General features: G+C 36.6%; 1 protein-coding gene across 2 annotated transcripts; it reads right to left on the bottom strand.

The window, feature by feature from the left end:
* LOC107625343 (multiple organellar RNA editing factor 2, chloroplastic-like) lies at positions 6,530–10,099 on the bottom strand. Of its 2 annotated transcripts, none has more exons than XM_021115865.1 (4): positions 9,622–10,099; positions 8,332–8,429; positions 8,183–8,248; positions 6,530–7,094 (listed from the first exon to the last, which is right to left on the bottom strand). In XM_021115865.1, the coding sequence occupies exons 1-4, from the start codon at positions 10,026–10,028 to the stop codon at positions 7,090–7,092; spliced, it is 576 nt and encodes a 191-aa protein (XP_020971524.1). In that variant the 5' UTR covers positions 10,029–10,099; the 3' UTR covers positions 6,530–7,089. The 2 variants fall into 2 exon arrangements, with proteins under 2 accessions (XP_020971524.1, XP_016183450.2); XM_016327964.2 differs by having other exon boundaries at positions 6,564–7,062; positions 9,622–10,096.

Below are 15,253 nucleotides of genomic sequence, written 5' to 3'. Positions count from 1 at the left end.
ACGGAAATCTTTAATATTTAAATAATTTTATTAATACTTTAATATATATAATAAATTATCAATTATTATTATTTTTTTAAATTGCCCGACAGGCGTCAATCCGCTCCACCCCACCTTAAAATTCTGACGGAATGATCCGTCCCACCTCGCCCGAAAATCGCCTCGCCTGAAGGGGTGAACGGTGGGGATTATCTTTCATATATATCATCTAATAAATATTAATTAAGAGGGAAGAAATTAATAGAAAATAAATGAAAAAGAAAGTAATATAGATAATCTCCATATAAAAATATAATTATATTAAATTTATGAAAATTGCATTAATAAAATTTATGAATGCCAAAAGATGACATGTTTAATATTCAGGTATTCGGTTTAATAGAATAAGTTTTAATCACTAGTAGAGAAACCACACCATAATTAAACCGAATTAAGCAATAGTAAACACACCAGGTACTATTAAAGAATTGTATTTTGCATGTGTGACAAAAAGAGGCAGGCCGTATCCACTACCAAGCTCCTCACGTTTACACGTTACCTTTCACCACAAAGAAGAAAACAACCGTAAAACAATGAAATAAAAAAGTGAAAACCTGACCTAAAGAAAATCATCCCAACAAAAAGAAACCAGTACTCTACTGAGAATCATACAATCTACACTAAAGTCTCTTTATCTTACAATACGATAAAGAGAAAACCCCGATACTAATAAAACACAAAACTACGCATATTTATATTAGGTATTGGGTTATGGGATGTATACACCCGAGGCATCTGTTTTGATAAGCTATGGTAAGTACTAAGTTTTTGTGTACAACTAACTGTATTAAGCTTCTGTTATTATTACTATTAAATTGTTAAGTTCTGCTTTGCTTATGAGGTAGGTTTTTGTATTTCTGCTTTTCTTATGTACTGCTACTACTTTTACAATCGTTTAATTCAACCCGGTTTTTTAATTCAACCCGGTCTGGCGGTCTAACAGCTATAAAAAACACGATTCGGTCGTTGGCTTTAATTGAGCTCATTAAAAAAAATGCATAATATTGGCTCAATAAAACTATTGGTTTAAATTGATTTATTTTTAACAATTGCCCAGTTCAGGTAAACCCAAACCTTTTCTCATTTTTGGTTTAGTTTAAAATTAACTAAGCATAGCCAAGCTTAAACTTCAAACAACACTCCCTTGTGTTTAGTTAAGTTTAACTAATTTGGGTCTAATCTATAAAAATAATTATAATTTTTATATTTACAAACATTAAAGTCTTTATAATTATAAATATCTAATAAACATAATTATAAATCAAGTTTTCATCCAAAACATTATTATAAATATTGTATCCAAAACAAAATAAACATAATCCAAAACATAATTATAAATATTGTCTCTAAAATAAAATAAATATAATCCAAAACACTCAATTTCTTCATCTTTATTCTCTTATAAGTTGGGTTAAAAAAAGTTGATTTTAGCAAAAAAATTACAAAAATACCCCCTTGCCAAAAAACACTAAACCTGGCAGAGAAGCTCGCCCTACCCCACTAAAACCCGCAGTTTAAGTGGTGCGAGTTAGGCGAATTTTTGCTATTTCGTGGTCCCAATTTTTCAATCCGACCCGCCTTTTTTGGCAGGTTACGCGAGTCGGCCCAGCGTATTTAGGCCCGTTTGCCAGCCCTACTTTCTATAACGAGAATCGATTTTTTATTGCTATTTTTTAAGTTTTTTAAATCTACCTATTATAATATTAGAAAACAAAAATGTTCCATGATCATAAATAATTAACTACTAAATCAGTTACTAATATATTTTTAATAAAATAATTAACTACTGAAATAATGAAATGTTTTATAACAAAATAATCATTTTTTTATAATAGTATAATCAAACATTTTCATCAACACCAAATATGCGGATTTTTATAATTATACAATAAATAAAATTTACTTTCAAAAACAAATTAAACTAACTTTATATTCCAGAATCCTTTTTTTTTTAAAAGTCTAGGGGGCAGCAACTTTGTTAAATTCTAACCAGTATGTAACCAGCAAAGAAAAGTGAGCCATTGGATGAAATCTCACACCCATCTCACACCATTAAAATCATCATTGATGGCTATTTGATGGCTACAAATCACAAAGTTACTGGCCCCCTATCATTCCTCTATTTTGAGTTTTCATGAAATTCGTCCAACTCTTCCACGAACTACTGAAAACTACGCAAAGTTTGTCTAACAGAGTGACAACTTGCGTGTGCTCCATGAAGATCGTTTAAGCTAGTGGCGAACTTCCTTGTATACGCGCTTAGCAACTCGTCGGAGGAGTTTTGTTGGTTTTGCCGGAGCCTCCACCAACAAGAACCTCAGCCTCTTCTACTTTAACGAATATAACGCCCAAGCTTTGCTACGTCAGGTTTCCACGATAGACCCTCGCATGTGTTACGGGTTCCTGTTGCGCTCAACAAGGTTTCCTAATTTTTTTCATCCAGTTCAGAAGACGAAAACCAAACCCTCCCTTAATTCATTCTCTCCAATGAACAAAAGAGTACTATAAAATTTAATTCATAGTATCCGATTATAGATGCAGCAACATTCAATCATCAAACTAAAAGAAATTACACCATTCAACTTTTAGATTTGTGCTGCTTATTTGATAAATGTGCATGCATTTGTTTGAAAGCAAAACTAATTGTGCAGCAGCTTGGCTTAATCTTTAAACTAAAAGTATTTTAGATTTGGTACTTTGACCTTATATTATATTTTATTAATGTTGTCTTAGTTCATAACCAAATTCATTCCTGTCAATTTCGATAAGATTTCATAGATAAAATTTTAAATCAAACAATAACATTTATTTTCATCAAAATCAGTAGCAGAGACATAAACTTTAGTACATTCTTATTCAAAGTCAACATATGCAAAAAGGTTAATAAATTAAAAGCACAACTAAGAGTAAATAATCATAGAAAAATTGTGAGAAATGAAGTGAGAAATAAAGCACTTTGTTAGTTGCACTATGGTAGATGAAATTAGAAGAACAAAATTTATATTCTACAAAATATAGGGAGAAGGGGGATCTGAAAAAGACAGAACATAAAAAACGAGAATGCAATGAAAAAATTAGGAAACCTTGTTGGACGCAACGGGAACAATTTTGGAACCGTCACGCATGCGAGGTTCGACCGTGAAAACCTGGTGGAACTGGATTTGGGTGTTGTCTTTGTTGAAACAGAATAGGCTAAGGTTCTTGCCGGTGGAGTCTCTGGCAACCAGCAAAAACTCATCCGACGGGTTGTTGAACGCGTACACGAGGAGGTCATTGAGGAACCGAAAATTGACAGACAGATCGTGGAGGAACTAAGTTCTTTTTCTTCTTTGTCAGAGACAAATAAGAGCAGAGGGGAGACGAGACGAACAGAGTTTCTTCTTCTTGTTTGCTAGAGACGAGACGAAGAGAGCTTCAGAGAAAGAAGTGCAGAGATAAGACGAAGACAACTTTTCTTCTTCTTCTTTTTCTTTACCAGAGAGGAAGAACACTGAATCCTAAATAAGATAAAAAAAAACTTTTTTGATTTTTTTTTTATTTTTCAGATATGTTTTTAGTTTTAATTTTTAAATTGTTTCAAATTTAAAATTTAAAAACTAAGTTAATTGAATTTTGACTAAATTAAAAAGATTAGGGTAGTTTTTGTCCAATATAAAAAAAAAAGTTATTTAAGTCTTTTTGTAAAATTAAATAAAATTTTTTTTTATTTTTATTAAAGTATAAGGGTAGTTTAATAAAAACATTGATATGATATATATTTAAAAAAAATTAATTACTGACGTGGAAAATATAATCTACATGTCATGTTTTAATTTGTCCATGTTTTTATCGCACCGGTACGTATATATTTATCATCAGACAAAAACAAACACCTTCATCTATTATTACAATAACATTTCTACATCAAATTATTCTCATTACACCACAGTTTTCATGACCATAACCTTTATTACAATAACATCCCTACATAAACTATTCTCATTACACCATAATTTTCATGACCTTATCGGATTTCTTTATCTTCCCTTTTTAGTTTACTTTACATGTATGTACTCCCATAAAATTTAAAATTTAAAATTTTAATTCAAAATCAAAATAAAAAAAAGATTTATTCTTATCATTTACATTCTCTCTCATTATCTTTTTTCCATTTTTCTCTCTTCTTCTTATTCTTCTTCTGATATCTTTGTCACCAGATAACCTTTTTCCATCATTTCGTGATGTCGTGCCAAGTGCGTAGTGTTTATCGATGTCATGATGGTGGATAGGAGGAGGAAGTAGTGAAAGAGAGTAGATCGGTGAAAAAACTGAGCGGCTTCCACAGAAAGCACATGCAGCGAGAATAGGTGAGCGGAGAGCACAGCAGCGGCGGTGACAAGAACAGAGCGGTGAGATCTATTTATTTTCTGTCACGGTGAAACGGACAACAATAGTTGTGGCAGGGGTTACAGCAATAGATGAGGTTGCGGCGGCGGCTATGGTGATTGAGGAGTCTAAGGTAGCAGTGGCCCAGTGGTTGCAGTGGAGTTAGTGGTGATGGTCGACATGGTGATGGTGGATAAGGTGGAGGATGCAATGACGGTCATGGATGCTACAACCATGGTGGGCTGGGTCAAGGATTGCAACCAGTGAGGAGGCGTATGCAGAGGTAGGTACGGCAGCATTTGTGGTGGCGGAAGCTGCTACAACTATGGGGATTTTCTGGACATTTTGCAACAAACTGCCCAACAAACTCTCTGAGAAAATTAAAGTAAAAGATTTTAATATCCTTGCACATAGTTTTTTTTAATTTTTAATATTATCTTTTTTATTTAAACTGTGTCTTCATAGTAGGCAGCAACACCAAATCACTCTCAAGAGACACACTCCCACCTCAGGTGATTTCTTCTTTTTCCTTTTCTCTTTTTCCAATGACAGATTGGTGATGGTTTGCAATGATGAGTTGTGTGTGTTCCTTACTATTTGATTTGATGTATATATTTGTAATGTTGTTTTCGTTGTTGTCGTTGTTGTCGTTGTTGTTGTAGAGACGGCTTTATATGGTGTGGAGCTGTTGTTGTAGAAAATCCAAAATCACACTGTTGTTACCAGAATTTTAATTTCTCCTTGCCAAAAGGTCTTAATTTATTTCTCTTTTATCTTTAATTTTGCATCCAATAAAACCAAATGAGATTTCTAAGTAATGGAGCATGAATTATTGTAACATAGAAAAAAAATACCACATTAGAATCTTTTATTGTTGTTTATCTTCCAGCTTCATTTAAAGTTTCAAATTTTTTATCTGAGTCATAAATTTTCTTTTTTAAAAGAATTGGTTTGGGGTGCAGGGTATGGGAGCAACATGAATTCAATGACATGCTGATTTTAAAGCATCTACATGATTAAGAACTTGGAAATGAACAGATGAGGTTGCAATTCAATGTTCTTCTTTTGGTTATCAAAGTAGTAATATTTAATTTTTGGCATTCAAGCTTCTCTTTCCATTTTTTGCTTAGATTTGGTTGCAATTGAAGCTTTTTTTTTTTTCTTGCTCAATTGTTTGTTCAGGTTAATTTATTTCTATATATTTATGTTGAGCCTGCAGCTTCTCTTAATGATTCCCACTAAATTTATGTTGACGGTTTGTTGCCGCTGCTCATCACCTCGCTGCCTCTAATCATCTCGTCTTCTCTGTCTTCGTTCTTACATCTAGGTTTTTATACAAAATTCTTCTTCTGTTTCATAATCTGTTAATTCCTTTGTGTGTTAATATTCTTTTGATTCCCTGTTCTATGTGTTAATTCTCTTCTCTGCGTTTTCTACGATCCACAATGTAGGTCCTTCTTCTATGCTCGGAGGTTTTATGGCTCTCTAGATCCTTTGAGGTTTACTGCAATCCCTCCTGACACCCTTTCTACTTCCTTCTTCCTCAATTTTTCTTAATTCTTTTGTACCTTGCTTTTCGTGTCAATTGGAGTTCTATGTCACTTGTTTTGTGATTTTTAGGTTATTTATTTGAATTCTCTATGTCACTTTCTCAGTGAGTTTTCAATCTTCATTATGAAAATTTGTTCAATTTTAGTCGTATTTTACTTTAGTTCCAACTCACTGCTGAGTTAGTTTCAAATGCTTCTAAGTGAATATTATAATTTTCATTCACGTTTGCCTTCATTCACATTCTGAATCTAATCTTGAAAGTGAATAAATCTTATCAATCTAATAAAGTGAATAAAGGAAGGACACTAAAAACATATATTTTATGTATATCTGTGTACTACTCTATCTATCAAAAATCTGTGTTTTAACAAACAAACAATGGACATATACTACCGTGTCCATGTCTCACTGTCCATCTCTCTAACGAAAACGTTGCCTTATATAACATAAAAACTAACTTCTAAATGAAAACTAGCTGCACTAACTTAATTTCCTACTGATATAAATAGCTATCCATTATTAGCTAATCCATATATCAACACAAGGGACGAAAAAAAAAAATGCAAGTTGCTAGACCAAATGCTAATTATATATCAAGACCAGGTTCAACTCAAAATAAGACCCGTCAAACTTCAAAAAACCAAGGAAAAGCACTTTTTCAGATCAAGTGTGAGCTAACAGCATAAAGATTAGAAACAGTAACATTAGACGGAGATATCTTTTATGGTCAGCATTCTGCTAAATATGAAAAGCTATTACAAAGAATAGAATCCACCTGATACGTTTCCAACTGAGTATTGTTATTTAGAACATATCTGGCCACCTAAATATATCTCTGCCTTATAACATGATGCAAACATGATTTGTTTAATTGTGTTGGCATCCAAAGGCTACAAACTGAAGCAGATTCCAATCCTTATGCAAAGCATCTACATCTCTCTCCCTCTCATCAACACTTGCTCCTTCACCTTATGCTTTATCTGCGTCGAGCATACCTTGTTCTATCATTGTATCTTGGCCTGTCTTGATGCCGTTGTGGCTGTGGCTCCACCCTTCTCTGTCTTTCAGGTGATCTCTGGACGATTTCTCCATTCACAAATAGTTCAGCTGGACCAATGCATTTGAAAATGACTATTAGCCTGAGCCATGAAACATAACATGGAGGCGAAAAGAACTCAGCTTCCACTAGTCCAGTATGTTATACTTTAATGCTAAATATAGTAATATAGAACGAGATAAACAACTGCAAAATTATCAAATCTATGGAGAATGGTGGAGAAATTTGGTGTGAATAAGATCATTAATAAGGAGTATAACAAATTCTGATATTTGAAATTCGTGCAAATACTATATTGGGGCAGACCCTGTGATTTATCAACCAACATCAGAAACAAGTAGCCTAATGAAGAGCAGTTGAAGTTAGTTAATAATTCGGCATCAGTATGATTGATGAACCAACAGAACAGGGTAGGAGTGAAATTCAATGTTAGTCCATTAGCGTTCAGAGCTAGACATTACCTAGTAAAGCCAGACTACTAATGAAGGGACAAAAAACAGTGTTATATGCAGATGAAGTAGAAAAATACTGACCGATATGGATGGTAAGATAGATAACAAAAATAATATCAACAGCTACAGGGGAGTACAAGCATAATTTCAAAATTAAAATTTTGGTAAAAAGAATCAATTGATTTCTGATTTAGGGAATCTATAAAGCAAAGCAGGACTATAGAACAGATGAAGGAAAGTTGTAAGTGGATGTGATGTGGTTTCATGTATCAACTCCAATGATTCTGCAACTACAGGATTGATGAAATGATAGTAATGATAGTGAATCTAACAAGCTAAAATGTATGTTGGCGGACTATTATAATTTGTTCAGACTAATGTCAATGCATTTCTGTATATTTAACTGTTAAAGATGACAAAAATCCTGACAATATTACGACATAAGCCAGAGTGCCAGACCTTAATAGAAGGTACAGCATTTTGGAGATGGATGTGTTCTTAAGGAACAAACTAATTGGAGCACCAGAAGCTTGTGTAACATTTCACTAGGTTTGCTAGCAGTTAGAACTCAAAGATATTCCTTACCCACCACACTAGTTTTCCAAGCCAAGTCAAATAGTAAGCTAAACATTTTATTACTTTTATGAGAACCCCAGGATGTAAAGTACAAAAAGTATAAACATACAGGAGCTCAAAATAGAAGCAGATAAACACTCACCACCATAGTCCTTGTTTTCAGGATCAACATATGAATCTGGGAGAACAAACAGAACTCCAGGCAACCCTATTAAAAGAAGAAACGGAAAGTGTAAATACAACTGCAGCAAAATGCAGTACTAATAAGGCATACACATTTCCATTACAAACCTTCCAGCTTATTAGAGGTCTCTTCATCAATCTCACATCCAAACCCGAAGTACCTCTCACATGAAACATTGTAAATCTTCTTCTTAGCTTCCTCTTCACTAAAAACCAAGAATAATGATACAACTCATTACTCGTGCAAAACTAACAACAGTGCAGTAAATCATATTGGGCATACATGCAAAATAAACAACACAAGCTACCAATATGCTAAGATAAATCATCCCCCAAAAAGAATTGAATGTTTTCTATCTTCAAGAGAGACTCATATACCAAATAATCAATTAAAACACAAAACACCAATTTTAAAAAACAAAAACAAAATACTTTTTCTATGCTTAACAGACCTGGTAAAAAACATAAAATAAAAAGGACATGTCAGTAGTAACCTATGAGCCAAAATTATATCAGAAATCCAAAAGATAGGAAATTTAACGAACCAAGAGTGATGTTTATATAGTACTTTGTTTCGTATATGTATGAGGAAACTAGCAAAATGAGGGAGATAAAGTCTTCTATAATAAAACTCATTGTGTTTATTCGAGTCTTCTATATTCGCAACTTGTTAAACATTGAACTTTTACACTACAAACCTTCCCTTTCCTCCCGTATCCTCTTAAACCCCAACTTGCAAACAACTATTAACGACACTTGTAATAGAGTATAGAAATTGATGATTCAAGTATTTGCTGTCTCTTTCTGTAATTACTGTAACTACAGTGACTAATACAACCAGAGGTCCCTTGGAATATGTTGAAGCATATGTCATTTACCATAAACCAGAGGCAAGTCCAGATTATAACAAAAACTTAAAACCGAAGCAACAAAACAGAGATAAAGATAATTCATATGCTTAAACCCAATAAAATAAAATAAATATAAACTCAATGGCAATACATAATTACATTCACAAAACTCAAAGAATAAAAAATTATCGAGAGAACAACAAATTTATTCCCTTGAAATTATGGAATTGACAATTTAGCCTTCTAAAAAAGACGAAAACAGAAACACTCATAGTCCTCTAGGCTTTATTTGGATTGTCTCTAAGACAAAACTAGATAAGAAACACACAAACTATAGATAGAAAATCCAAAGGCAACTGTAAAGGTCAGGGTACATAAATGCAAACGCAAAGGCAACTGTAAAGATAAATAATGTTTTACAAAATGCTCCAATTTCATTCAAACTAAGTTTTGGCACATTTTGTCAAACAACATTCAAACTCAAGATTATTCAAATTTCAGCTACAACAAAGAAATTAAAACAAATATATCAAAAAATCAGCAATACCTTCCAAGGACCTTGGCGAGGGTCTGAATGTAGCAATCGATCATCTGTTGCTTGGTGGCACCCTCGCCACCGGGCTTGTCCATGACGATCAGCCAATGTTCGTAATCGCACCCTGGGAACAGCGGGGCCATGTCGGTGGGCGGCCGCTCGCTGAAGTTGGAACCCGACGAGCTGTTGTTCAGCGGCGAGTAAGCCAAGTTCTCAGCGGCGCGGTTGGCATTGCAGCGGACGGCGGTAAAGCGGGCGGCAACGGGAGGGAGGGAGCGACAGAGGGCGGCGGCAGCGGGGTTGTGACGACGGGCGAGGATGAGGGTTGGGAGCGGAGGGGCGGCAGTGGAGTGAAGGCAGCGTGGAAGGAGGAAAGAGAAGCGAAGGGAGCAGACAGACAGTGATCTTGCCATCGCCATGGTTGAAATAACCACTATGGATGGTATGAAGTGATATATCAGATATTATGAAGAGTAGAAACGGAAGTGGAAACACCGAAGCAGAAATTGGGGATTTTACTTTATTTATTTATATATTTAATAAAGTATTAAATAATAATCTCTTTCTATCATTTCATTCACAATTTTCTCAACGATTAATGATATAAAATATTAATTGTGACAACTAGCATGTGTAATTAAACACTTACCAATAAAAATGAGTTTAACACGCCATGTCATAGTTATTTTAATAATTTTAATTTTTAAAAATTAAAAATATGCTCAATGATACACTTGACTTCTCTTTCCACTAGAAGAATTTCTACCGATCTTTATTTATTTATTTTTTTTTTGAATAAGAGAGCTCAATACAAAAAAGTAGAGCAACAACCAGATCGAAACTACAACATGAACAAGTAGGAAAAAAAACTTTTTTAATGTCATCTCCGGCATAACCATCAACAACAAAAAGGATCTAAACTACTCCATTCTCTAACACTGTTTAAAGATTTCTGGAATACCTCATCTGCACTCCCTTCCTTGTTATTAAAAATCCAACAGTTCCTTTCTAGTCAAGTGTTCCAAATAACTGAAAAGAAACAAATAAGCCATTTGTTGCGCTCTACCTTTCTGTTAGCAACACCTGTCCAACTCTCAAAGTGTTCTTTTAGTGAGCTCGGAATAGTCCACGATCTCCTAAATTCAAGTAGCCATTAACACTACACCTGCCAAGTAAACTCGCAACCCAGAAACAAATGATGAGTATGTTCAACTTCTTTATTACACAAAACGCACATGTTATCACCTTAACTAATAATTCCCAATCTAAGTAGCCTTTCTTTAGTATTCACTCTTCCTATCAGTGTAAACCAAATAAATAGTTCCACTCGTGGCGACACCAAACTTTTCCATAGGGTTCTTGTGAAACTGTAGCTGGTTATGTCCTCCGGGAGCGATTCTGGTTGTACTACCTGCACAAAAGAGTTAGTTGAAAATATACCTTCTTTATCAAACTTCCAAAAAATTCTGGCTTGCTTATCATGTGCCAGCTTTACAGTTCTTAACATCTCATGCAATTGAACCACTAAATCGAACTCCCATTGGTATAAGTCTCGCCTCCACTGGAAATTCCAGATCCACTCTCGCCCATCCCAGAACCCACAATCCCCTATAACTGATCCTTTTTGGTTTGAAATGGAGAAAAGCCTCAGAAAACTCATCTTTAACGGACCACTTTGTAGCCAGATATCCTCTCAAAATCGAGTCCGCCTTTCGTCCCCCACCTCCATAGACAACTCCGCAATCATCTTATCCTTCATAGCACTATCCTTGAACTGCAGTTGACAGATATCCTTACATGGACCCCCTTTAGTAGGTAATGTTTGAGCATATAACATCACACTGGGGCTTAAATCATAGCAAGAGCACACCACCTTCTTCCATAAAGGACATTCTTCTTTTGAAAAGTGCCACCACCACTTGAATAGTAGTGCAGTGTTTCTGACCACGGCATCACCTACTCCCAATCCACCCAATTTTTTAGGGGCTTGAACCATCTCCCACTTAACTAGCGCCAAACCATTCCTGCCTTCCTCCTTACTCCACAGGAATCTTCTCTGCAGCAATATCAACTTTTCTGCCACTGCCTTTGACATCTTATACAGACTCAAGTAGTATACCGGCAAGCTATTTAACATAGATTTAATAAGGACCAGCTTACTCGCTTTATTGAGGACCTTTGCCTTCTACAGGCTGAGCTTCTCCTCCACCTTGTCAATTATCAGTTTCCAGATCCTGACCAATCTTGGGTTCGCTCCTAAAGGAATGCCAAGATATCTGAATGGGAGGCAGGCCTCCTTGCACCCCAACAAGTTGCACATGTTGTACGTCCACTGCTGTTCACAGTTGATTGGAATTAAACTTGATTTATCAAAATTAATGGTTAACCCCGACATCACCTCAAAGCACCTTAGCAATCTGGCATAGTTTCTGATGGTCTCCTCTTCTGGTGGACAGAACAATATAGTGTCATCTGCGAACTGGAGGTGTGACAACTCTATATTGTCCTTACCAACTAGCAGCGGCACAATACATCTGTTCCTGACTGCCTCCCCTACCATCTGGGCAGAACATCAACCACTAGAACAAACAAGAACGGAGACAGCGGGTCACCTTGTCTCAAACCCCTCTCCATCTTAAAAAGTTTAGATGGTGAGCCATTTACCGGGATCGACATAGACGCTGTGCCAACACACTATTTGACCCATTCCCTCCATTTCCAGGCAAAGCCCATCTTCTGTAGTACAATGTCCACAAAGCTCCATTTAACCCGATCATAAGCCTTCTGAAAGTCTAGTGTGATGATTGCCACTTTCTTCCTTCTTGTCTTCAGCCATTGCACTGTTTCGCAAGCAATAAGAGCCACATCATGTATGTTCCGACCCTTCACAAAGGCGCTCTGCGTCTCCCCCACTAGACCTGGCATGACTGTTCTCATCCTCCTAACCATCACTTTTGAAATCACTTTGTAAACACAACCTACCATGCTGATCGGCCGGAGGTCCTTAATCTCCTTGGCTCCAGTGTACTTAGGTGCAAGAGCCACCCAAGTAATATTGGTGTCAGAAGGCAGCCTTGAAGATCGAAAGAAATCCATAACCGCTTTGGTAAACTCTGTACCAATCTCACCCCAGCACTTCTTAACAAAATTCATGTTATACCCATCACTTCCTGGTGCTTTGGATGACTCACAATCCCAAATAGCCTCTCGAATCTCCTCCGATGTCGGTAATCTCTCCAACGCTATGGATTCCTCTTCATAAATCCTTTTTACCAGTCCGTCCCTAAACTCCACCACCAGTGATCTCTCCTGGTGATATAAATCTTTATAAAAATCTCTGATAGCAATCTTGATCCGAGCTTGATTTCTTATCAACCTTCCGTTGATCATCAGGGCATCAATTCTATTGTTCCTCCTTCTTGCCGATGCCAAGTTATGAAAGTACCTAGTATTTTTATCCATATCCTTTGCATGCTTGGAGCGCGACATCTGCTTCTAGTGTATTTCCTTTCTCATATACCACTGCTTGCAACAGCTTACTATAGCCTTCCTTCTAGCCTCCGTTGTATCATCATAAACTCTATTTCCTGCCAACTCATCTATCTTCCTGGTCTCCTCCTCGAATTGATGAATTTTCTTATCCATGTTACCAAATTTGTCCTTATGCCATTTTCCCAAAGGCACCGTAAGAGCCTTCAGCTTATCCATGAATTGCACCTCACCAAGATTCCTCCATTCCTCTTTGACCATTCTTAGAAAGCCTTCATGCGTGAACCAGGAATCTAAGCTTCGAAAAGGACGCAGACCACCTCTGCACATGGTATTCTGAACTATAATTGGACAGTGATCTGATAGGCCTCTTGGACCCCCTTTTAACCGAACCTCTGGAAACTCTTCTGTCCATTCAACACTGACTAGAACTCTATCAATACGACTGCATGAGCAGCCTCTAAACCATGTATATTTGCAATCAGTCAAAGGTAAGTCCACTAACTGCATATCTTGAACCCAACTCTTAAAATCTTCAGCTGACGCGGTTAATCTGTCCTGACCTTTCCTCTCTTCAACCTGTATAACTGGTAATGCGAAATTGTTATTCTGAGGTTGTAAAATTTGTTGTTCGTTCTCTCCCTGGCAATGGCGCCAACAACCGGTGCACAATACCATGGTCTAGGCATAACTTCACAACTTCGCACAACTAACCAGCAAGTGCACTGAGTCGTCCAAGTAATAAAACCTTACGTGAGTAAGGGTCGATCCCACGGAGATTGTTGGTATGAAGCAAGCTATGGTCACCTTGTAAATCTCAGTCAGGCGGATATCAAATGGTTATGGAGTTTTCGAATAATAATAATATATAAACAGAAAATAAAGATAGAAATACTTATGTAATTCATTGGTGAGAATTTCAGATAAGCGTATAGAGATGCTTTCGTTCTTCTGATCCTCTGCTTTCCTACTGTCTTCATCCAATCCTTCCTACTCTTTTCCATGGCAAGCTTTCTGTAAGGGCATCACCGTTGTCAATGGCTACATCCCATCCTCTCTGTGAAAATGGTCCAAATGCTCTATGACGGCATGGCTAATCATCTGGAGGCTCTCGATCATACTGGAATAGGATTTACTATCCTTTTGCGTCTGTCACTACGCCCAGCACTCGCGAGTTTGAAGTTCGTCACAGCCATCCCTTCCCAGATCCTACTCGGAATACCACAGACAAAGTTTAGACTTTCCGGATCTCAGGAATGGCCATCCATGGGTTCTAACTTATACCACGAGGATTCTAATATCTCGGACTCGGTCCCCTGTATTAGATATCCAAGAGATATTCATTCTAGCTTGTTGCATGTAGAACGGAAGTGTTTGTCAGGCACGCGTTCATAAGNGAATGGATATCTTAGAAGCGGAATAAGTTGAATTGAATAGAAAATAGTAGTACTTTGCATTAAATCATGAGGAACAGCAGAGCTCCACACCTTAATCTATGGAGTGTAGAATCTCTACCGTTGAAAATACATAAGTGATGAAGGTTAAGGCATGGCCGAGAGGCCAGCCCCCAAACGTGATCAATAGATCAAAAGATACAATCCAGGATGATCCAAAGATGTCTAATACAATAGTAAAATGTCCTATTTATACTAAACTAGTTACTAGGGTTTACAGAAGTAAGTAATTGATGCATAAATCCACTTCCGGGGCCCACTTGGTGTGTGCTTGGGCTGAGCTTTAATGTTGCACGTGTAGAGGCTTCTTCTGGAGTTGAACGCTAAGTTGTAACGTGTTTTTGGTGTTCAACTCTGGTTCGTGACGTGTTTCTGGTGTTTAACTCCAGACTGCAGCGTAGAACTGGCGTTCAACGCCCATTTGCGTCATCTAAACTCGGCCAAAGTATGGACTATTATATATTTCTAGAAAGCCCTGGATGTCTACTTTCCAATGCATTTGGAAGCGCGTCATTTTGAGTTCTGTAGCTCAAGAAAATCTACTTTGAGTGCAGGGAGGTCAGAATCCAACAGCATCAGCAGTCCTTCTTCAACCTCTGAATCTGATTTTTGCTCAAGTCCCTCAATTTCAGCCAGAAAATACCTGAAAATACAGAAAAACACACAAACTCATAGTAAAGTCCAGAAATGTGAATTTAACA

Source organism: Arachis ipaensis, chromosome B02, assembly GCF_000816755.2.
Source record: "Arachis ipaensis cultivar K30076 chromosome B02, Araip1.1, whole genome shotgun sequence".
Taxonomy (NCBI): Eukaryota; Viridiplantae; Streptophyta; class Magnoliopsida; order Fabales; family Fabaceae; genus Arachis; species Arachis ipaensis.
This window is presented reverse-complemented; position numbering and strand designations above follow the sequence as displayed.